The 25,685-nt window shown below is 40.3% G+C and overlaps 1 protein-coding gene across 1 annotated transcript; it reads left to right on the plus strand.

The window, feature by feature from the left end:
- The first annotated feature begins 4,722 nt into the window (after nt 1-4,722).
- On the plus strand, nt 4,723-24,874 carry GHRHR (growth hormone releasing hormone receptor). The gene is made up of 13 exons (XM_032703618.1): nt 4,723-4,779; nt 8,413-8,518; nt 9,127-9,234; nt 10,422-10,522; nt 13,395-13,492; nt 15,233-15,365; nt 16,216-16,369; nt 17,967-18,027; nt 18,133-18,202; nt 19,776-19,867; nt 20,375-20,504; nt 22,298-22,339; nt 24,752-24,874. The coding sequence occupies exons 1-13, from the start codon at nt 4,723-4,725 to the stop codon at nt 24,872-24,874; spliced, it is 1,275 nt and encodes a 424-aa protein (XP_032559509.1).
- Nucleotides 24,875-25,685: the final 811 nt, after the last annotated feature.

Below are 25,685 nucleotides of genomic sequence, written 5' to 3' on the forward strand. Positions count from 1 at the left end.
CTTCAAGTTCTGGGTTGTCTGAAGTTTCCCTGCTTCGAACGTTCCCTTTTTTCCTCAGAAACTAAACATTCGTTTGTCACGTCTGCACAACAAAATCGCCTATTCTTGGAGCTGTGGTTAAATGACTTAGACCCAGCCTTCCTCCTCCCCTCCCCTCCCACACCTTTCCTCTAAATTTTAATAGTTTTAAAGAATTGTCATGGCAATAAGAGACTCTGTGAGACAATGGTAGACACTGAAAATTCCTTTTATTTCTCCATAAATTTGCCTTCAGTATCACGAACTTCACCATGACACTGTGTGCCCGTGGCTCTGACCTTGGGAGGCCACAAAAGCAGTCCTGGCTCCATTTTCACTTTGGACACTGCTGATTGGATTAAAGAGTACAAGGAAAATGTCACTTGTAGCTCTTCTCTTAATGTTGAATTATAATATCTTTTACTGGGCATGATCCTTGGGAAATACGAAGCTGGAGCAATGTTAGTTAAAAGTCAGAAGTTAAAACTATTTAATTCAAATTGTTTCTTTTTAGCTTTGGAAGATCCATGGGTTTTATATATCAATGAGATTAGTTAGGTTTTTTAATTAATTAGGTTTTTTAGGTAAATTATGAAATACTAATTTATGGTGTTAAGGTTTCCTTCAGCTTTCCTTCATAAGAAAATTAAAATCATAGAATCGTAGAATCACGGAATGGTTTAGGTTGGAAGGGACCTTAAAGATCATTCAGTTCTCACCCCCTGCCATGGGCAGGGAGGCAGGGACACCTTCCTCTATCCCAGGTTGCTCAGAGCTCCATCCAGCCTGGCCTTGAACATTTCAGCTGTAGATTTATCTGTGTGTAAATGTCTTTGTAGCTACAATAATTTGCCCAGAGAAGTTATGGTTGTCCCATTCCTGAAAGTGTCCAAGGCCAGGTTGGATGGAGCTCTGAGCAACCTGGTCTAGTGGAAGGTGTCCCTGCCCATGGCAGGGGTTGGAATGCCATGATCTCCAAGGTCCCTTCCAACCCACACCATTTTAGGATGTTATGATAATGGAGGGGTTCTTGTAAAGGGAGGAAAAAATGGCAGCAAAAACCTAAGAGTTTGATATAAGTTTTGAGATGCTGTTCTATGTGTAGGGAGAAGAGTTTAGAAACAGGGCTGGCAGGGCTGTTATGGAATCAGCCAGGATCTTACAAACTACACGAGCTGGTAAAACAAACTGAAACCATTCTGCAAAAAGCTGCAAGGGAAACCTTGAGAGAGTTGTGAAAATGTCAGACTCTCACCTTTGGGAGAGCCTGCGGGGAGAAAAACGGCTCCTTTGCTGCATATTCCATCTCTCCTCTGCAGCTCTGCCATCCAAAAGGCAAGATGCCACCACTAGAAAACTTGGCAGAGGAACTGCATGGAATAGGGAGTGTGTTGGTGATGGAAGTGATGAGTGGAGAGAAGATATAGTAATTACTGATCTACTAAGTGCCTGCTTCTGCCCAGGAGAAGTGTGGGAGCAGACTTGCAGAGGTGGTGGTATTCAAGGCTGAAAAATTTGGATAGAACTGGTAGGAAGTGAGAACTTTGTGCCTGTGGAAAACTGGTCCTTCAGATGTGCTTTTATGGTGAAACTAAGCAGCTCAAAGTTCTGTTAGTTATGGAGGAAACTTTTTTCTTTATACGAAAAAAATAGTCGTTTTGGTGAAATAATAATAAAGAAAAGACTCGTAAGTCCATTTTTTTTTTTTTTAAGACATGTCTTTCTCCTTAACCACAAACAGCTGGAAATTTGCACAAAACAGCGACAGTAGGAAGGATCTCATTTTAATGGAATGTCTGTGCTGCAGATTGGCAGAATAAGGCTGAAAATACAGAAAAGCCAGGTTTTCCAAAATGATCCATGGTCATCAGAGTTCCTACGTGGTGGATTTCAGCACAAGACCCCTCTACACCAATGCCCACTCTCCCTTAAAAATGAAAACCCTGTGAAACATCTTACATCGGGCTCTCTCTGTTCTCTGGTACATTGAGAAGTGGCAAATAATGCTTTGTGTGGTTTTTATAGCCATGACTTCAGCAGCACAGAGTAAACACACAGAATGGTTCAGATGTGGTGGCTGAAATGGAAAATTCTGATGTGGACACCAAAAGCTTACTCACAGGCAACTTATTTTTCTAATACAGGGACCAAAAAAGTGCATCCCCCTGAAATGTGAGATGTTGCTCCTCCGAAACGAGTCTGTTTATGATTCATTTTCAAACAGTGGCTGAAATGGCTGTAGGGTACATGATCAGTAGAGCATTTGTGGGACAGCCTAAAGGCTTTTAACCTTAATAGAACTGATACATTACAGGAAACATCATGGATGCTCAGCCACATATTTTTCTTAAAACTGCAATCTCTTTGGGAAAGAGAGCAGAGGGAATGTGTCCAAATGCTGTAACTGGCATGATCTTGTGAGGACAGCATGGATCACTATAGTTTTATAAGATTTCCTAGGATTATAACAGAATTAAATATTTGTGAGACAGCTGAAAGTCCCTGTTGTTGTCTTACTGTTGAAAGAACTTTGAGTAGCTTAAAACTTAGGAACATATCATAGAACCATATAATGGAATAACCTGTGTTGGAAGGGACCTTAAAGTCCATTCAGTTCCGACTCCCTGCCATGGGCAGGGACACCTTCCACTAGCCCAGGTTGCTCCAAGCCTCATCCAACCTGGCCTTGGACACTTCCAGGGATGGAGCAGCCACAACTTCTCTGGGCAACCTGTGCCAGGGCCTCCCCATCCTCTCAGTAAAGATTTTTTTCTTAATATCTAATCTAAACCTACTCTATTCCAGCTTGAAGCCCTTTCCCCTTGTCCTGTCTCTAAATGATCTTGTAAAAAGTCCTTCTCCATCTTTCTTGTGGTCTCCCTTCAGGTACTGGAAGGCTACAATAAGTTCACCCTGAAGCTCCTCTTCTCCAGGCTCAGCAAAGCCAGTTCTATTTGGGTTGTTCATCTCCTCAAATGGGAATAGGAGGGAATCAGCAAAACACTGGGATGTCCTGAACACTGTTGCCAGATTTGAAGACCTATGTCATGGTGAACTAAGACTCTGTAGGTTTAAGTTCCCTCACTGGCTTTTTTCATCATTTTGCCAACTGAAAAAAATAGATTTAGCATTATGGGCTGAAATTTTTCCGTGTTACACCTCTGCAGGGAAATCTTTCAGTTCTTAAGATTATGTAGCTTCTGAAATGGGGTTGGGTGAAACAGAATTTGCCTATGATAAATACATTTGTAAGTGTTCATTTACAAGGTCTGGAAAAAAAAAAAAAAAAGATTCATCCTCTGGAAAAAAAAAAAGATTAAAATTGACAGGAGCGTAGCTCTAATTTTGTTTTAGACAGCTTTGTGAAAGCTTGTCTAATCTAGGCAAGGTACAAGTATTTGAGGAATAATGAAATAAAGCCTTTTGCACACACTGAAAGGAAAGCTTGCCAAAAACCCCTTCTTGTGTTCTCAGTTCCCTCACAGATCCAACCTACAAACAAGCCCTGAAAGCTTCATCCCCACAGATATTTCCAAATGTAGTCGGGCCCTGCACAGGTACAGCTTTAGTTCCTTGTAGCTGTGGTGACTCTGAGAAGTGAGAGGGTTCTTTCCATGGGCTCAGAATTCCCACTCCCAATCCAGGTAGATAAGCAGTAAGAAGTCATTTGAAACAAGTGCAGAAAGATGAGTGGGGAAGATGGATAAAGAGTAGTGAAAGTGGGGTTGTAGGATGGACCATTGGGGGAAGATGGAAACTGGGGTTAAGAATTGATTTTGAGGAATGGTAGGATATGACAATAGAAGAGCAGAGAACAATATTTAAAAGATATTTCATATCTTGAGTCTCTGATCTTGCAATGTTTACATTTGCTTAATGTTGATATGGGATTTGAAGTCCTTCAAGAGAGTATGAACTGATGGACAGACTTTGATACACACCCAGCAGGGCTGGAGTACAGCCAAATTTATGGCTTCTAGACATTAGATTAGACAAGAGAATGTTGTAAAATAGATTTAAATGGATTTTCATTTAATGCTTAGGATGAGATGAATGAGCTGAGTGCACACATTTCAATACTTTGACTAAAGGAGTTGATGGGTTGAGATTTAGACACTGAACTTTCAGAAGTCTCAAGCAAAGTGGGAAGGATCCCTTGTGAATTTTGCCTTCAAATCAATGTCCAGCAGGCACCCAGCAGAATTTTTGCTCACATGGCTGTGAGTAGCTTTCGACCCTGTATTTTAAAGTGTAGCACCATGGTCACTACACCCACACACAGATACACTGGAGCTGCACTGAAAAATGTGAATTAGAATAAATTGACATCAACATGAGCTGTTAGGATAGGGTTTCTCTTGTGACAGCAATGTTGTTCAATACAGGATTAGCAACGTTTAGAGCTCCTAAAACAATTTTGGGTTTAAAGAAAGAAGGTATAGGATTCTCATAACCTTGGCATCAATCACTCAATTCATCCAGTCCCGTCACTGAGAATGAAGCAAAGTCAAAAAGTTGGAAAGCTTAAACACAGCTTGGAGAATTGTTAATATTTATTTCCCACTCCACTGTCCTGTTACGTCACTTCTGTGCAAAAAGATAAATGCTTCAAATGTGCAACTGGGGGGAGAAAGAGAAGTCAAAAAGCAGGTGAGAGATGCTGAGAAAGGCTAAAGGAGTGAAGTCTGACTCTTGCTTTGGAACATGAACTCTTGTGCTTTATACCACTGTGCTCTGCACACCCTGAGTCTGGCAGTGCTTGTAAGTAATTGCATGGAAAAAAAAAAGCAAACAACAAAACGTTGACTTCATTGTGTTTCAATAATTGTTTATTTCCTCCTCGGAGCAGATGGGCAGATACAGCTTCTTTCTCTTTTCTCTTTATTTGCTTTGGATTCCTCTTAAACAAGGCAAGATACTGTGAAAAGTGTGAGCAGCAGCAGAAGGGACACACGTTGCAGGATCTTTATATCAATTCATTTCACTGCTTTCTTATCCCACACTCACTGTAGAGAAGCAACATAATTGGCAGAATTCCCTTTTTTTTTTTTTTTTTTTTGTGTATGTGTGTGTAGGCTTTAAGACAGTGACAAGAAGAAGAAATTGGAGGAGGGCTGTTACATTAGAGTAGCTGAGTTTTGACAGAGGTTTCTTTAAATTTCAGATTATACTGTCTTATTAGTTACAATTTCAGCTGCTTTGGCGGCAGTATTAATGTGATTTAAACAGCTGAGATGCTTCAGGTAACAAATGGAAGCAGCAGGGATGTTCACGGAAGAATTAGAAATATTTAAATGATTTAAAAGCTCAGAGGTCTTGCCGATATTTTGATTTGGACAAAGATTAGTAAACCAGCATTCAGGATCACACGGATATCAGGAAATGTCTGTGCAAAGTGGGGGAAGGATATTTTCTTTGTTATTGAGAGTAATTACATTTTCAGCATCTTCCTTTTGTTATCCTTCCTCTATATCTTTTTTTTCTTTCCTGGGAATCTCTTTTCCAAAGGAACGTTTCATGAAGGGGGGGGGGCACAGAAGTCTTTTTGTGGATTGAGAAAAATAAAGCACCTTGAAATGACTGAAAAGACTTTTTACTGATGTGAAGCTACAGCTTCCTTTGTATCATCTGTGTGACAAACTCCACTTCCCTGTAGTGGGAGTAAATACATATAACTGCTTCTAAGTAGAATATCACACTAATAGTTAAAATATGACTGAAGGTCTCTGTAAGATCCTGGCCCATTTACCCAAGAGAAATAGCACTTTCTTCTATAAAATTACATTGATTATTTTATGAATATGTACTGATCAGAATCAAGTTTATGTGTTAGTGTATAATAAAAATCTCCTAGCATGTGTTGCATATTTTATTATAATAGAGGATAGGTAAACAACTCTTATTTCAGTATATAATGGTGGAAAAACAACCATCTAGTTTTATTGGTGTAAGTGATCATATACTTTTTCTGGTAGAGCTGAACTCAACTTTTGGAGAGGTTTTAAAGGCTTTAGAAACTGAATGAATATTTTCAATTTATTTTACCTGAGTTGGTGCCAGAGAAGACCTTACATTCAGTGTCTATTCAAGCAGTGCTTAGTGATGACTTGCATATAAACTGCCACAGCATCTCTTAAGGTTGGGTCTTCTTGAAGGAAGAGGTAATAATTTGAATCCCTGGTGCTTGATCAGCCTCATCTTTTTGTTTGAGACACACGTGGTAAAATGTTCTCACAAGTCTGGAGACTTAGAAATCAAAAATTAAAAAAAAAAAGGTTTCCTGGACTGCTAAATAAGCCTAACAAGCTTTGCTCTTGCCATGAACATTTCAGGGAGCAAAGAGAGTTTTGACAGGCAAGGTCTAGTAATGTTTTTTTTTGCCAGGAGAAATAATTTAGGACAGTGCAAACGGGTACATTTCCTGCCTGCTGAGGTTTTTCTGGGCACAGTTCATCGAACCAAGAGAATGTTGTAGAATAGATTGTCAGCAAATGGTTTGACTGTTTTTCCTACTGACTAATAAAGCTACTCTGTGCAATAGCTGTCACACACCTTGGTTAGGGAGCTTTCCAGCATAGATGACCTTCATTGTCCAAAGTGAGTACAAGGGGGGATAGAATATATGTTGGCATGAAGAGAGATATCAAGTGAACAAAGATTTTCCCGACAGCTGCCAATTTTCTCTCATTCCACCTACCATGACATATCTTAGTTGATTTGAGGGGCTCCCCAGGCTTCTTGTTTTTGACTGATCTCTCTGACATCATTGGGGCATCATGCTTCATTCAGCCTCAAGAACCTTTTAATTGCTGCCTTAAACTGATCCATGGTACTGCTGTCTGTAAATTTGGCAAGAAAACCACGTCCTCCTAAAAGAGCAGTAAATGGGAAGCAGATGATCTTGAAGGGCATAAATGGAATTTTCAAGCACCAGGGTCCAAACCCCAGAAAAAACAAATATTGTGCAATTAATCCAGTGTTCTCCAGCAGCCTCAGAGCCTCAAGCTGTTAGACAATAAGCAGTTCAAATGCTCTGCAGACCAACAGGAGATGTGGGCATTGACGTGGAGGGGAAACACCAGCTTATTGGAACGGGTACAATCTGCCCTTTGAATGAACTGAAAGCCAGATATTTATTTTCAAAATTCCCTGAATATTAATCCTCCCTGGGTGGAAGAAAACTGAGCCATATGCCAGCCACCTGCTCACCATGCAAGTCTCATCCTGAGTTTATTTTCTTGATGCGTCTGTGTGTTTTTATATCTGTGTTCACTCATGTGGAGCACACCAGCACCAGTGGCCTGGGAGCAGAGCTAAGTCAGAGTGTCTCTTATGGCAACTGGTCTTCTGGGACTGGGGACAATGGCTGGATAAGACAAATATTCCTTTCTTTGTGATACATAAAATTAAATGTGTATTTCTGCCCAGCGGGTACAACCACAGCAGTTGTGGTGTGCAACAGGCTGCTGCAGAATTTGTCCTTTGGTGGCCAAGGTTCTCTGGAGGCCTTCACATTCTCTTCTGGTGCCCACACAAGCTCAAGTCTAAACAAGGACTAAAGCAACTAAACAGTTCCTGCTATCAAAACACCTTCATGCCAAACCAACAAATGCTTTGGTGCAGAGTTTGTTTTTTTGCCAAAGAAAGGAGCTTTGCCTCCCACCCTCTGTAAAGAAAAGCAGATGGTAGAAGGGAGAGAACAGATTAATTCCTTTTAGAGTGAAAAACTCTTTCAGAAGACAGTTTTGCAGGAATTGTGTGTGATTCCAAGGTGGTGTTTCTCTGGAGGTTGGTAGGGGCTTTTCTATGCACAGGTGGGCTCTGCAGCATGTCCTGCAGTGCTGAGCCCTCCACTGGTATGAAAAGGACCCTGACCAAGTGCAGTGCAGTCTGTCTTTCTGGGGCCAGATTTAACAGGGTCTAGCTAAATTTAGGGTAGAAATGAGTCCTGCACTCAAAGTCAGGCCCTAGCAAAGATTTCTTTGATTATGAACATAGACAGAGGAATCTTATACACTTTCCAGACCTGTGGCTACCATCTTCTGACATCTCTACTGCCTGATGGTTTGCTCTGATGTAAAGTATTACAGCTCTACTGCCTTTAGCAGAGCTCAGCTGGGGTCAAACACATGTAGATGTGGTGTTCAGGGACTTGGTTTAGTGGTGGATCTGACAGGGCTGGTTGGACTTGATCTTGGAGGCATTTTCCAACCTTAATTGTTCTGTGATTCTGTGATCTCAAAGTGTTGCAATTTGTGCAGAGATTGTGGTACCCTCTGGATGCTAAACCCTAAGGTAACATTTTATGTCCTTAAAACAACCTCATTAGCTGCCAAAGTAAGACTTAATGACTGATGATCCAACCCCTTCTTACTAATCGTCTACTCCCTGTAGGTTGCTGGAAATGTCCACCCAGAATGTGATTTTATGACAGAGCTGAAAAAAAATGAGGCTGAATGTCTGGAGGACCCACAAGAGCGTGGAAATGCAACATCAGCAGGTGTCCATGTGTGAGGGATGAGGGGAGGGAGGGAGAAGTGACCCACCAGCAGAGTGAGGACACAACCAGGCTGCCAATGTGCATGTTTGAGGGTTTTACTTATAACAGCACATACCTGTTGTCTTGTCAGCTCTTGTTCCATCTATTCCCTTTCCTTTCAATTCTTTTTTCCACAGCCTTTCCCATTTGAATATGGACAGTCAATTTATCTAAGTTAATCCTTGTGTCCTTCTCCTACTCTTTATCCAACTGGATGTCATGGCATCATACTTGCATGTCTGTGAGGGTGTTTTGATCTTTAAAAATAGGGTAACCCCATAAAAACTACTGTTATCTTGTCTTTCTGCCAGAATTACTCTCCCTCCCATTTCCATAATACCTCTTCATTTATTACATTATTTCAAAAACCCACCCCAGTCTAACACAGTGGGTCTAACTAAAGCAGATTAAATAATCCTCTGAGGGTGTTTATTTCTCATTATAGAATAAAAATTGTGGCTAAACTATTTTTTGCAAGATATGTAAGTGGTGGAGTGGCAAAGTTTAAAAAGGTTTTATTTTGCTCAAATATAATTATGCTTAAAAATATATTTTGCTTTCTGCCTGAGGTTGCAAGAGAACTTGGGACAAATTACTGTGCTGGCCAGAGGCAGATGCTGGAGAGACTCTTGCCTTACCATGCCCAAACATCATCCTTCACTTCATGAAGGAGCCAGGTGAGGTACTATCAGGGTTGTACTCCTGTTCTTCTGTTACCTAAAGGAGTGTTTCTAAAAAGTGAGAGTGAAGACAGAAAGTTGCATGTTCCTACTCTCCAACTGGATCAGAGCAACGCTGCAAAGATTTTAGTAGGATCTGAGGGACCTTAGCAGTTCTGCTCATATTTTAAATACTATCCATAGTCTGTGATGAGGCCCTGATCCAAAACCCACTGAAATAAATAGTGATTCCATGGGGTTTCCATGGGTTTTGGGATCAGCTTGTTGTGTGAGTTCTTGACAAAGCTCACATGAGGTTCTCTAGGTCAGAACTTGAGCACTGGGATTTCTGAGATTTGTGCTCTGATTGGTTTGGGATGAAATGAAAGGCAGAGGAATGAGTAACGTGATTGTTCTTTAAGAGTAAGTTTGGAGATACAAATCAGAATTTAGTCCTCGAAGCAGCACATGTGTTTGGTCAAATGCAAAGCTGCAAAACTAATGCCTTTGTGTCTGCTTGCTCTGTGGGTGAATATGGCAAGGAACAGACTGTGAGCCCACAAGGAGGAAACCATCTTCCAGGAAAGACCTGGATTTGGCAGCTCCACAAGAAAAAGAAGCTGTAAAGCCCAAGCTCTGCCTCACCCAACACATGCTTGTTATAAGCGAGGGATAAGGAAAGTCCCTTTCATCTGTGCAGATTCATTTCCTGCCATGGGATTCTCGGATTTATCCTTCATCTGAGTCATAAATCTTTTTGTGGAAATGTGCTATCCTCATAGAAGGAACTGCTTATCCCAGCCTCTGGTCTGCAAGGAAAATATAAACCCCAAGGGAGGTGGAAATGAGAAGGGGTATATTAGAAGGGTGAGTGCTGTACAAAGCAGAAGTCTGATGGAGCAGTGCTTCCCAGTCCTCTCCAATGGACTTTTTTTTCCTGATTTAATTAATTCCTTACTCCTTCCAACCCCTACCCTTGTCTCTCACCTCTTTTCCCATTGTTTGTCTATAGATAAATCATAAAGTTTTGTGTCTGATGACCTGAATGTACACACACAAAGTGTCCTACCAACTCTGTGAGATGCCAATGCAGGTGATCCTCTCCTCCTGGCATAACCTTTGTACCAGCCAGAGGTCTTCTCCTGGGTTTTATTTTCCATATTACATGGCTTTCCACTGGAAAACAATAAGTGCTTCTGTTTCAGCTGGGATAGTGAAAAGGAACTGCACAAGGAAAGGCTGGTCTGACCCCTTCCCTCCCTACCACGTCGCCTGTCCAGTAGAAGATGAGATTCCCCTTGAAGAAGTAAGTTTAATTACAGAAAAATATGTGAATGGTGTGTTGATGTTATAGGATTCCCTTCTATTCCTGCAAGAACACTGCAAAGGGAAGCTCAGCTGAAGCTGAAAGTGTGGAATGTAATTCAGATTTGACTCTAGCCACTTATTTTGGAAAATAACTAGGAATGTTTTATTATTCATGTGTGAGAGTGTAATAAAAACAAAGCCAGCTGCAAATTCCAGACAATCATGAACTTGTCTACAGATATAACTACTAGAGATGTATCATAAAATGTTCATAAAATATGAATTAAGACATTTCAGCAATATCAGTCAGCAAGATGAGTTTGTAATATCACAGCACCAGTGATGTGCTGCTGTAGCACCTCTCTTCCAAATTCAGCAATATCTAAGGACAAGAGGGGTTTGGGTTTCTCATCCTGCATAAAACACCTAATTCATCAAGGAAAAAAAAGTCTCAATGTTTTTTATATGTCAGTAATGCAGATCAGAATCTGACATAATTCTTCAGCCAGGTTTTGACAGTTGGTGATTATCTGGAGGTTATGTGCTTGATTCCTAACTAATATGGATAAAAACATAGTTTATATCATCATGGGGAGATTTCACTTGTCTTCTCATTACTTTTTGTGTTGACTGTTATAACTGTTTAGCTCAAACTTTCTTTCCAGGATCTAAGCCTCAGCACCTGCTGCTTTGCATAAATAAATACTTACACTGAAGTGCAGCTCTTCTCTTTCTTCCCTTCTTTTATTGTTTCCTTGCATTGCTGGGGTAAAAGCAATCTCCAGTGCAGGTAGATTTATGTTAGATACTAGGAAGAAATTCTTCCCTGTGAGGGTGGGGAGGCCCTGGGACAGGTTGCCCAGAGAAGTTTTGGCTGCCCCATCCCTGGAAGTGTCCAAGGCCAGGTTGGAGAGGGCTTGGAGCAAGCTGGGATGGTGGAAGGTGTCCCTGTGACAGAGGGGTTGGATTGAGATGTGTTTTAAGGTCCCTTCCAGCCCATTCTATGATTATTCTATTATTTTACCTAAAGGCAAACTCCTCAGTTGTGGATTTATCAACGTTAAGATTTGATTATTTTCTGTGTTTTCCACATCTGATTTGTTGCCAGTTAAGGTCAGCCTAGCACAGCTTTGATGTTTCTCATGGAGTGCTGGATCCAGGCTTACTGGCAAGCTTTCCAGCTCTGAGGTACTTCTCTGAGCTTTGGCTGGAATTGTGCATAGTCAGGAATTTGGATAATCATATACAATTCACAGTTCATCCACTAAACAAAAAAAAAGAGGCCACTATGCCTGGTTTCCACATCATACAACTTCATCAGTCTCAAAAATTTATGGTGCAAATCAAGTCTAATCACCACAAGGTGGGTCTCTATTAGTGCTTTGGCAGGATCAGGTGGGAGCTTTTCAGGGATATGTCTTGGCTCTCCCCAGTTACTGCAGTTATTGTTCTCAGAAAGGATAACCCATCTTCTCATGGATAAAACTAAACTGGAAGAAAAATTCAAGGTGCACCTGGTGTGTTCTGGCCAGTATTAAATGTTCAGCCCATGAGATTAGACCATGGATGGTGAAAAATATTCACCCATGGATGTAGGGTCCTCAGCAGCAAATGTTTCACACCACTAAACAAGGGGTTGGAATTACATGGTATTTAAGGTCATTTCCAGCCCAAACCAGTCAGGGATTCCATGACCTGCACTTGCTAAGGCAGGAGTGGTGACAGATCCTTTTTCTTGCTGTCAGAAACCCATAAGTTCTCATCTTCCCACGAGCTGAATTGTCTTCTGAGGGTGTTTCTTTCCCTTCATTAACAAGAAAAGAAAGAGAATGAGAAGAAGCAGGATTGTGTCAATATTTGAACAGTTCAGTTCTGTGGCCAGGCTCTCACATTCCTCATTTTACTCCAGACTCAGCTGCTCATATTTAGGCAGCTAATTTTTAAGCACCTAAAATAAATTAAATGAACCCTTATATATAATGCCTGAGGTTACACTTAGGGCTCAAAACAAGTATATCCCCTTCCCCACAGTGAACTGCAGCAATGCACTGCACAGCTGTGAAGATTTTAGGTTATACAAGCATTGAAATGGGACCCAAGAGATGGCCCATGTTGGATTGAAGGGAAAGATTTGCAGCCTAGAGCTTATTAATTTTATTTTCTGCTTTCATGTGTGATAGTGGAAGTCAACTTATCCTCACTCAGAGGTCGTGTCCAATAGAGGTACCACTTAAATTGAAATGGGTTTTCATTGACATTCTGGTTGAGTAACAGTTGAGTTTGGCAGCGAGAAAAACAGAGGAGGAAAAAAATAAAAGCAGAAAAAAACCAAGTAACTAGAATACAATAGAAAGGGAAAGGAAGAATAGATGGTAATACTGGAAATAAGGAAGCAGAGAGTAGGAAAGTGGAGAAATGTAGGGAAAGGTTGCTGGAATTCTGTATTCATCATGTAGCCAGCTGTCAGCAGCATTAAAAAATATAAAATACAGTATTTATAAAAATGCATATAAAATATACTACACTGTAAACCACAGTATTTATAAAAATGCATCTGATTTTTAACAGTGCTTTCATTAAAGGTTGGCTTTGGTGCTTATGGTTTTATGAATGAGCTTCAAACCACCCTGATCAATACATGTTTTGGTGTCAGATTGACCTGTATCCACATAACTATGGAATGGGACTTTACAAAAGAGACATAACGAGGGATTTAAATTGATTTTTGCTGTGGGATTAAAAGGGGGAAGAAAAGGCAGTCAGGGATATGAAATGATTGGAAGCACCAAACAAAGCAAAACAGCCAGAATCTGTAAGAAAGCTGTCACTTAGCTGCAAGTTTTGTGACAAATAATTCTATTCCTTTACAGCAATCCTACTTTTCTACTATAAGGATCATCTACACTGTAGGATACAGCGTGTCCATCACCTCACTCATCATTGCTGTGACAGTTCTTATTGCATTCAGGTAAAGGTGTACTCTGACCTTGATTCTTTTAACAGAATTCTTTATCTGACACTGTAGAAGACAACACTAGACATTAAAAATAACATAGATAGATACCCTGATGAATAAAAATAAAGATTTCCAGCCGTATTGGTTTAATAATGTTACATTAAAGTTGAAATGAGAAGTGATCAGAGAGAGCCAGGCAGAAAGAGAATCAGAGCTGAGAAATAAACCCTGGCTGAATGTTGGCAAAACTCAGCAACTCACTTTGATCCTCAATAACCAAGAGAAAAATTTACTTGCTTTTGCTGGAATAAGGGTATTTCTTTATAAACTATGTGTGCTTGCCCTGTGTGGCTTCAGGGAATTTTATGTTAATAAGAAGAACATGCACAAGGAACTTGATTGTGAATCAATGTTCCTATGACATTGCATATATTACTATCAAAAAATTTATAACTAAGGACATATTTTAAAATTAGTCTCAGAATTTGTCTATGTTTGGTTAAGATTTCTTTCTTACTGAATTATCCATCAATTAGGTATTTTCTGATATAATTTATAGTATTTGGAGTAAAATTGCTCATTTATTTTATCATTTAATGTACATTTAATGTTTGCTGCCATGTAGGATTCATTTTATTAATCTTTGTTTATTTCTTGTATTTCTGCAAGACAAAAAAGTCTGGAGTTTTATTATTGTGCTGTGGGAATCAGGGTTCTCTGGGGAAAGTTTCTTGATCTCTATTGGTTCCCAGTTCATGTCTGGAAGCCAACAGATATGTTTATTGACATCCACTCTGACCTCAGGAAAACAAAGCAGCCCAAATGAGGGGAAAGGAAGAAACAATGGACATAAAGAGACACAGCAATAAGGAGGAAAAAAATTATAATTAACAATGGGGTTGACATTTGAGGTCAGCAATAAAATTCTGCCCACTCTGGGTGAACTTTGAGATTAGGTGACCCTCAGGTTACTGGAGCTGGGGGGAATTCAGCTTTTAATGGAACTCTTTGCTTATTAATCTTTATGTCCAAGTGAAAACATAAAGCTGAAGCTGTATAACTCCCACAAAAACCTGTATTTAATAACAGTCAAAATTTAAAATTAATTAACTGAGAATTTAAGGTGGATGTGGCAAATTGAATTTAAAGTAGATGTGCTGAATTGTTTTAAAGCCCTTCTCTGCTCTCAATTCATAAAAGTAACTCTGGTAAAGTAAGGAAAAAGCCTTTAACTTTGGATAAGGTTGTCTGCACAGGGGTTTAATGCAGTTTAGCTCACCCATGGCAAAATATTTCTAAGCAACTCTTGCCCTGTTCATTGGGAAAAGTATCTGCTTATTCCAGGATATCCCTGCCTGCTTGGTCTCAGGAGTGGTTTAGCCATTGTCTGAATTGTATCAGCAAAGATCATTCCTCAAACACGAGATTGGCCCCAAAATAATGCCAACCAGAAGCCTGGCTCAGGTGTGCTGAGCACAAACATAAATTTAAGGAATTCCAGGTTCCTTAAATTTGGCAGGCAAGAAACATCCACAGGGCTCCCTCTAACAAGGAAAGAGATTGAGGTGTAGACTGTGGGTGAGTTGCTTCACACGAGGAAGGTTTCTATCTCTGCCTGAAAGACCTCAGCAGATGCAAGTGTTCTTCCTGTATATGTTTGAAAATGAGGTGAAACAAGGGCTTATTCCTTATTTTAATTACCCCCAGCACAAGCCAGCTGTGCTGAGAAAGACCTCTCTTCTTTTCTTCCAGGAGGCTTCGCTGTCCCAGGAATTATATCCATGTGCAGCTCTTTTTCACGTTTATCTTGAAAGCTATTGCTATTTTCATTAAGGATGCTGTCCTTTTCCAAGAGGAAGGCATTGATCACTGCAGCTTCTCTACAGTAAGCACATGAAAAGTAGGATAGTGTGGTACTTGATATTTTTGCACACCACTTGTATATGGTTTCATTATCAGGGCTCTTTTTTACTCCTACTTATTTTTTTCCTTCTAACCTATAGTGGAAGTTACATAATTCTTTTATTCAGTATGTTTTGCCTCCATAAATGTGAACCTTTTATGTTCTGAAAGCATCAACTTGTGGTCTTGTAGTACTCTAAATCAAATCTAGACTTTGACATAGCAAAAAGTATCATTTCACTGTTACCTTTCTATAATCTGAAGCCTAAACCTGAAGATTTCTGAGTACCTCACAGAACAACTTTTAAAGCTGATTCTTCTGGAAATCTTGGATTTCATGTTCTGACTCGAAACTCTGACCTGTAAACCACAAAAGACTCCAGGTACTAAGCAATCAAAAAATCTTGGCAACCAGGCAATGGCTTTCAAATACAGGTTTATGGGATGGTTCCTCTGCATTGCTCATGGCCACACAGAAGTTTAGAGTTGAGCATAAGGAGGAAAATGGGTCCTTGAACCTTTGTCCAAGAAGCATTTGACACCAAGGATACACTGAAAGCAGGGCATTTGTGAAAAAAATCACCTGCTTGGGGGCCCAAGTTGCATTTCTAATGCGGAGATATAAAGCAAAATACAATGGAGATTCCAAAGTATTATGATGGTTAAAGTCTTATCACTCAAAAAGCCATCTTACATTTGAAGATCTCATTTTAAACATCATGCAACAGTGAGATCTTGTTCTTTGTAGAACTCAACCAGAATTACAGATGTCTGCTACACCTGCAAATCAAACACTTGTATCCACCTTAAACTATGACTGTCCTGTCCCTTAGACTGAATGCAAGATCTCTGTGGTTTTCTGTCACTACTTCATGATGACCAACTTCATGTGGCTGCTGGTGGAGGCTCTTTACCTAAACTGTCTGCTGCTCTCATCCCTTTCTCATGGAAGAAGATATTTTTGGTGGCTTGTCCTCTTTGGCTGGGGTAAGGTTTTTTCATGAAATCAGTGAAAGGCAAGATGTTAAACAAGGCTGTTTAGCCTGGAGAAGAGAAGGCTTTAGGGGGTCTTACAGCAGCTTCCAGCACCTAATGGGGGCTTAAAATTAGGCTGGTGAGGGAATTTGCACAAGGGAAGGGAGTGATGGGACAAGGAAGATGTTCTTCCCTGTGAGGGTGGTGAGGCCCTGGCACAGGTTGCCCAGGGAGGTTGTAGACTCCCCATCCCTGGAAGTGTTCAAGGCCAGGTTGTATGGGACTGTGAGCAACCTGATCTAGTGAAAGGTGTCCCTGCTGGTTGAAACTGGGTGATCTTTAATGCCAATTCCAACCCAGGCCATTCCATGATTCTGTGATTCTGTGATCCAGCCCATTAAAAGTACTGGATGTGAAATCTAATCTACCTAACTACCTAACTTAGGCATTGCTCTGATTTCATTTTTACATGCATATTAGTGAGGAACAACCAATTTTTTTTTTAAAGGACAGCATTAATGTACCAGTGAAATAAGTGGAAAATTAAGTACATTTGGGAACCCACAGGGAGAGATTCATTCTCAACCTTCTTCTCCCCACTGAAAACACAGCCACCTCTAAGGAACCATCACAGACACCAAAGTTAGATGTGACTTGCTCCTGTTTGTGCAGAATATAGTTACACAGCCTGAGAATGGGTCCATCTGGAGTCATAGAAGGAATTTTTGTTGTCCTAATATTGCTACAGCTCATTTTATGCATTGGGCAATTGCATGAATAAAAAAGCCCTATCCACTAAATAACAGGTCAGGCATGAAACAGCAACACCCTCCCCCCTTTCTGGTGGAGTCTGGAATAAATCTGAGTGTTCAGATCCTTGTGGAGACCCAGAAATCAGGGACTAAGTGGCTGCCCAGAGTAAGCTGCTGTGTAAAGCAGAGAACTCCTTTATGGCAGGTGAATGCACTTGCCCAGAGGAATTTTTTGGTCAGTTGAGGGAGACAATCCGTGGATGTTACCACCAAAGGTTAAGGTAGGCCTGACAACTCGGCAAACTGAATCACTTTAGGTATTTTAGGGAGACTTTGGGTCCCTTTTTAGGAAGGCTCAAGATAGAGTGTATCACCTTCTGTGTTTGTAAAGTGCTAATAGTGCTATTATTTTAAGATTTGGTAAATGCAATTCCTAAATATTTTGTCCTGCAAAAAGCACCCTTGTCACTTAAACCTGAGGTTAAATGTGCTCTCTGCATACAAGTGCCACCTTCAGGGAGAGCACACAGGTGAGTTGGGTTCATCTGAGCAAGAGGTTGCAAGTTCAGTCCTCTGGGGCAGAACTACATCATGTGCAAAGCAGCTTCTGTGTCCCTTTCTACCTTCAAGAGACAAACGAGACATAACTTGCTTCATTTTACCCTGGGAATCAGAAGAATCCCCTTTAGCTTTATACTTTGAGTTTAAAACAATTCCTCTTACGTGAGGAGACCACAAAGGGTGACTCCAGCTCTGAAAATTAATTATCTGTATCATCACAGCAGAGTTTCAATGGACAAGGTTTGGATTATTTGATGAAACCAGACGACTTCTATTTTTGTTTAAATTTTCAACAGGTTTTCCTACACTTTTCACTCTTATATGGATTCTGGCAAAATTCTACTTTGAAGACACAGCGTAAGTCCTTGTTTCCTACATTATCCTGTGTTCTTGATTTATATTTTTAATTTATTGCAGTGATTACATGCCTGTCTTTTTCTAAACTCTTGCTGTTTTTTGCAGATGCTGGGATATTAATGAAGGCTCTCCTTACTGGTGGCTAATCAAAGGACCTATTATAATTTCTGTGGGGGTAGGTGCTTCTGAGTTTGCCAACATTAATTAGGAGAAAAAAAGGCTTTTAAATTAAAATCTTGTCACTGTTTGCTGAGATGTGAGAATAGGAATGGTAGAATTTCTACTGTAAACTTGCCCACATACAATGCTAACTATAAAGGGGCAGAGAACCAACACCCTTACAAAGCAAACGTCCTTCAAACAAATTAAAACCTTCATAGAATTGTCACTTAATTGAAATGAATCGTGAGTGAGTAGCTGAACCATCCTTATAATATTTGAAAACAATTTTTCAGCATAAAACCTCAGAAGCAGCCATAAATTTTAACACAAACTTTCAAGGTCAGTAGGTTTCTGCTCACAGCTGATAACAGTGATAATAACTCTTGAGCCTGACATTTATTGGATGAACTGATGGGCTTTAAATGAATTATCATATAAAATTACTCCCACGTGTCATTAAACCCAAGCAGTGTTTTTGTGAAAGCAGCTACTGGACCTTAAGACCAGCTACTAAAAGCTTAATTTATTTGGAGGACAGCTGCATGCAAATGAGGCACATAGAGTCATAGAATGGTTTGGGTTGGAAAGGGCTTTAAAGATATGCATAAATAATGTGAGTAAAGAATCTCAAGTCGAATTCTGGTCATACTTCACCCATATTTCAATAAATTATTGCATTTCCTCCTACCTCCATTATTTTTCCCCCTTTTGACATCCACATCAGAAGCCAAGGGACTGCAGTGATGATTTTTCTGCTGGAATGTACACGAGGCATCACTGATGGATAAAATGAGATTGGAGTTTCTGGTAAAATGAGGATGTTCTTAGGCAAAATGGAGCATTCAGCCTCACTTAAAGAAGAGTTGGTGTCTATGGACACTCAGAGATGCATAAGGGAGAATCTCTCTGATCGTGGAAAACCGAGCAGCCTCACAGACTTTGGACAAATCTGTGCCAAATTGCAGTCGTAGAAAATTTGATTTGCAAGTTAGGCTTGACCCTAGCGAGCTTTGGAGCTGAGTTAATGCTCCTCAGAGACTCCTTCAGAGTCAACAGAGAGAAATCTGTGCTTTTGGCACCTGACTTAAAATAAATGTCTTCTCTGGGAGGAGATGAGTCGTTCCCAACACCTCCCAAAGCTTTGTTGGCTCTCCACTGCTGGCAAAGGCAGAACAGGGGGATCAGCTCAGATGGAGGTGTCTCACTGCAGAGATATTTGGCCAGATAAGTTCCAATAACAATGTCTAAAGAGATCAGCAAAAACTTAATGCAATAGTGATCTCAAAAGATATTCCAACTGATATGAGCTACGAAAAGTAAAAGAGTCACACAAGGTATCGATGAAAATATTTTGCTTAGCAAAGTCAGATTCTCAAGTTTTCATCTTCAGCCATTTCTTTCAGAAGGAATGTAATCTATTTACATACCTGAGTGCTGCCAGTAGAAATAACATTAATAACCTTACACTGACACCGTTGAAAATGCACACAATACATCATAATTGAAATTTAAACCACCCCAGATTTTCATTGAGAAGTTTTGCATGAGAAATTAACCTTTTCCTTTTTCTTCTTCCCCCCTCTCAGGTCAATTTTGTCCTATTTGTCAACATCATCAGAATTTTGCTGAAAAAACTAGACCCTAGACAAATCAACTTCAATAACTCTTCTCAGTACAGGTAATGTATGGTATAATTTTTTAAAAAATCAATTATTTCAATAATAAAAAGTTATATAATATTTTCTAAATAGAGAAGTACTTGTTCAGTGTCACAGACAGGCTCGGTTTAACTGGCATTAAATTTTAGAAATTCCCAACCTTATCCCATTCCCAAGGAAACTGACCAAAGGATAAGACAATTCACCTGATATGAGCCAACATGATATATTCAGATGAGTTCAAATGTCTGCCCTCCAAATAAAATCAATTGTGAGACAAGAAAACCATTAATTGAATCTGCATTAGAATGTCTGATCTAGAGCAGGAAAAATTACCCTCTAAGCTGCCTTTTCCTATATGAGGCCTGTAAAGGGAGTCTGCATGTTAATTTCTATTACATATTTATATATATATATATATATATTAAGGGTTTTTTCACTTCTGTTCATTACTGTGCCATACTTTGTGCATTAGTCTTTACTGAGGGAAGTAATTTCACCTTTCTTCTTCCCATGTGCTGTGCCAGATGTCTCTCAAGGGCAACTCTGCTCCTAATTCCATTATTTGGAACCCATTATATTGTCTTCAACTTCCTCCCAGAATACACCAGCCTGGGGGTCCGGCTTTACTTGGAGCTCTGCATTGGATCTTTCCAGGTAAAGTGACCACAGAGGCTTCAGCTCCTTCTTAGTAGTTTTTCTAATTTAACCTTGTGTCCAGATGACATAGGATTGCATAAAAGATCATTGGATCCTGAATCCAGTTTCTCCTCACCAAGTTCATGGTTCTTTGCTGGGTCACAATCCATGGAGACACGTCCTCCATCCTACCTGGCTTTAGGCTTGACTGCAGATTTGCAGACTTTGCAAATACAAGGCCAAGACTTTCAGAGAAGTGTGTAAATTGGATGGTGGGTCAAAGTCAAGCAGAGAAAATCTTCTTTGCTACGAGTCCTAGTCCACATGCCTTCCCTGACTTCACTAACAAGCTGATTTGGGTTGATGTTAAATTATCCAGAGGCACTTGAAGCTGTAGGTCCAGCCCCCTTGGTGATTTTTTGGCCAAGGATAAATTGATGATCAAACATAAACACGGAATAGTGCCTGGTGCATGTGCCAGCCCGTGCAGAGCTCCATCCTGAGCGATGCCACATCACTTTCCCTCCTGCAAAATATTTGATGGATGCCCCCAACTGCTCTGAATTGGCACACAGGGCATGGACAGCTCGAGGAGTTTGGTGCCAACCAGGACAGCTCCTGGGGCTGCTTTGACATATCCCCCAGGTGGTTTGGCTACCTGAGTTAAGAGCTTTTCGGTATTTCTTCATGTTGATAAACATGTTTTTCTGTTTAGAATATATAATTCAGAATTTTGCTTAGGTGGGACAGGAATAACTCCATTTGTTTTAGTGTCCAGATCCATTTATATGGTCGAGATGTTGTGAGAAAAATGAATCTTAAATGAATTACATAGGAAACATGAAGGTTTATCCTCCATATTTTAAAATATGTTGAAACCCTGGAATTTCCCCTTCTTTTCTGACTCCAGGGTAGCTGAGGAAGCTATTTTAGGGTATGACTGGGGTTCAGTTTCAGACTGCACTAAGACTCTGCTGGATTCTACCTGCAGCTCCTAAAAAGGATAGCACCCAGTTATCCTTTGCTTCCCTCCCTCTCCCTGTGCTGCACCTCAGAGTCTCCAAGAAGCAGCTGTGGGAATCCCACCAAACCTCACAAGGGAATGTGGTATCATTTGTCAGTCAGAATCACCAAAAATCCAGCAATTGGGCTGGTTTGTTCCTCTTGAGGATTGAATCCATTGTCCAACGGACCCTGCCCATCTTAATCTCAACCCTCTCTACAGGGAGAGGACCTTCACTGAGTTAATGAACAACTTAATGAATAAGTTAATGAATAAAAGGGTGAGGGGTTGGGCTGGCATCTGCTCATGGAGGTCCTTTGACCTCCTGGGATTGTCCTGAGTTTATCTCAGTTGAGATTTTAACAGATTCAATAGGCAGAAAATAGACCTCGTCTGATACACTGCAAAGACACGGAAGTTGACTGAAAAGCTGGATGAGCTCCATCCATGGATATCCTTCTGAAGTCCATTTTTCCTTACTGATTTATAATGTGTAAAGAATTAATTCAGGGTGGTTTTGGCTGGAGAATGGATGATAGGTTTGTAAACATGTCGTGGGAGAACTTCAATTGCCACATCACCTGTTCTTGTGAATTCGTATTGTTTTACTGACTTTAATGAAATGCCACCTACCAGGTGTTTATCTGCCTGTTCAGCTTTACTGGAGATACAGAAAATATCTTTCAATTTATAGTAATCCTCCCACCTCTAGTGATACATGTTAATTCACAACGTGAGGTCAGATAGTGACAGTTGCTTTTTCAAACTTTGCTAACACCCAAAACTTTTTTTTTCTGGTCTTTCTCAGGGCTTTATTGTAGCAGTTCTCTACTGTTTCCTGAACCAAGAGGTAAGGGAATTATATCCTTTACAATATTGCTTTCACTGGCAAATATACACAACAAAAACATCAGTTTCATACAAGCAGATAATCAAATCTTGCAGTTTCTCAGCGTTCTCTGTTAACATGAGAATCAAGGGCCATGGATTTCAGCTCAATTATCTTCATGGGAATGAAGCCATCTAGTGGAGAAATCAACTTTTACTACTTTTCTACCCCTCAAGTATTTTTTACCCTTTCTTCACATTTTTGCCCTACAGCAGGGTTTGGAAATCCCCTAAAAGCACAAGCTGCTGCAGCGATGCAGAAAGGTCTCCATCCACCAAAGGTCTATGATTAAATTGGAATTAAAATTGATGCTGTTTGCCCCATAATTAAATATTATTTTTCAGTGTTTTTCTTATGCTTCTGAAGATTTTCAGTATTTTCATGTTGCTAAAACTGTTTTTCTGTTTAGAATATGTAATTCAGAATTTAACTGTAGACAGGACAGGAATAATTCCATTTATCTTAGTATCCAGATCCATTTTTATGGTCTAGATGTTGTGATGAGAATGAATCTTAAATGAATTATATAAGAAACAAAAAAGTTTATCCTCCATATTTTGGAATATGTTGAAATCCTGGAATTTCCTATTCTTTTTTGACTCCAGGGTAGCTGAGGAAGCTATTTTAGGGTATGACTGAGGTTCAGTTTCAGACTGCACTAAGACTCTGCTGGACTCTGCCTGCAGCTCCTAAAAAGAGACAATCCTGTTCCATATATTCCCACCCTCCCTCCTCATAAAGGACTTCCACTGGAGTGACAAAGGTGTGTTTAGGAGGTGAATCCTGTCCCTAATCACTCCAGACTCCCTGGGCTGTATTGACCAAATCTTCATTTTCCAACTTTAAAGTCTAGGGCTGATTAGGCTTTCAAACAGTATTTAATCATTTACATGTGCCACGGTCCCGATTTCCTGAATTTTATCAGAAATTTCTGAAATTTTAAATTGAATCTTTTCAACACCTCTTGCCCTTCTGTTTGGGTTTATGGCTGTGAATTCTTGTCTATGCTGCCTATATGTCTATGGATTATTGACTATACTGACTAACAATCCTAATCCCTTCTAACTATAGACACAGCTTGACGTTCAGCTTGACATTCCAGACACACAGCTCTTCAATTTAGAAACTTCCTTCCCATTAAACATCTGGAAAGGCACATTTTTACAAGAATCAGATGTGACAGGAGGCTTTAGTGGGTGGTCTGGACCCACTCTATGTTTCTGTGAACATGCCAGTACATGATATACAGAGCTGTCAACAACAGAAAGCAAAAGTCTCTCCTGCTTGCTGCTGGCTTTCCCCTCATCATCTTAAATAGCAAAGCAGAATTATTTCTCAGCCACAAATTGGTGAATGTTGGTAAAGAAACTTGCTGCAGATCATACTTTTCTAGAAGCAGATGGCAACAAGACAACACCCCTTAGCAACTGAGGCAGAGCAGGCAATGTGGAGCAAACGTTTAATTGTGTAGGCAACGTTGGTGAGACCATTAGTAGAAAAAATTTTCAATGGAATACTTTGAAAAAAAAAAGGAGGAGATTAAAAAAAATTGCTGAGAAAATATTCTAGTGATGGAGAACATGATTTAGAGTGCTGGAGTTAGAGACCTCAGGTTTAGTGCTGATAGACCTTTCAGTTCAGAGGAGGAAGGTGGACTGAGGGCACAGGCTTGAAATTGAAACCAGGTAAGTTAAAAATGGAAGTGGGACCTTTTTTTTTTTGTTTATTTAATTGTGTGACAGCTGGAATAACAAGCTTTGAATGTTGTGCCCATGATCATTAAGTAGGAACACAGAACTGGATCAGCTCACACAGAATTATGGGTTGGAAGGGACCTTAAAGTTCATCTTGTTCTACCCCCTGCCATGGGCAGGGACACCTTCCACTATCCCAGGTTGCTCCAAACCCTGTCCAACCTGGCACTGAACACTTCCAGGGATGGAACATCCACAGTTTCTCTGGGCATCCTGTGGCAGTGCCTCACCACCCTCTGAGTAAATAATTTCTTCAGAACATGCAAAATCTACTCTCTTTCAGTTTAAAACCATTTTCCCTTGTCCTATCACTACATACAATATGCCCTTAATTCTTGAAAGGAAGAGTAGGGTTCATTTACCCTTGTCAGCACGGGAGGCAAACTCTGAGCCAGCCACACTGGAAGTTCTCATCAGTGCAAGAAGATGGACACGGTGGGACAGGCCAGATAAACTGGAGGATCCTCCTTCATCAGCTAGAAAGGGAACTAACTTGAACTCAGATGTCCAAAAATTTCCCTTTTCTTCTCTAGCCACTGTTTCTGTGTTGCTTCTTTCCCACTGGTCTGCTCCCAAGCAGCATTTATACCACAAAATAGCTTTCTCCTTTGGTTTTGAGGTGCAAACAGAAATCGGCCGGAGGTGGCACGGTAAGAGATGTGGACTCGTGCCAGTGTGGAGGAGGACGAGATGGACTGTGCCATCCAGTTCTGGAGTAAAAATGACCACATCTGTGTGCTGAAGATGCCTCAGGATCTGGAGTAATCACACATTAGGGAAACTACCCTCACACCAAACAGAAATAAACCAAAAACCCCCAAAAACATTGCAGTTCATGCCGAGTAAATAGGAGGAGGTTCCACTTCTACAGTTCTGTTCATGGGGCACCTTTTGCAGGAAAAGCATTGCAGTGACAGATTAAACACTGCCTGGCCTTCTAAACACAAAATAACCCTCTCATCAATACACTCTGCATCACAGTAAACCTAAACCCCAGCTATTCTGGTTCACTTCTATGCTTTTACTGATAAATATATGGAATTAAGTGCCCAGGGAATAGACATCAGTAGTACCCTTCAGCTCTGGAAACTGGAATTCAATCCTCATGCAATGGGAGCTGGAGTCCATTCAGCTTGTTCAAGCTTTGCTCCTTGTTTTGATTCAGTAAACATGGAAATAAGAAGCCAAAAGTCTTATTGAATTGCAATGCAAAGACTACAAATGTTCTCCTACATTGTCTTTTTATACTGTCTCTTTAGTAGCAAAAAAGATTAAAAGTTCACAAAAAAACCCTCCAAACCACTCTCATGTTCTGATGCTATTTCAGTATCTACTGTTTAGAATATTCCTACTAATCAAGAAGCCAAAGTGGAGGCATTGGGAAGGCCAAGACTCCACATGATAATCATTAAGGAATAGCTGCTCTTTGCAAGGAAGTTAAAAAGAAAAGCCAACTTTTGCACAGAAGGAGAATGAGACCCTCAAGGGATGGACAAGGAGACTTCTAGGAGTATTTTCTTTGGTGCGACTGTTTTTACTCCCCGGTGTTGTAA

The sequence above is a fragment of the Chiroxiphia lanceolata genome, chromosome 1 (assembly GCF_009829145.1).
Source record: "Chiroxiphia lanceolata isolate bChiLan1 chromosome 1, bChiLan1.pri, whole genome shotgun sequence".
NCBI lineage: Eukaryota > Metazoa > Chordata > Aves > Passeriformes > Pipridae > Chiroxiphia > Chiroxiphia lanceolata.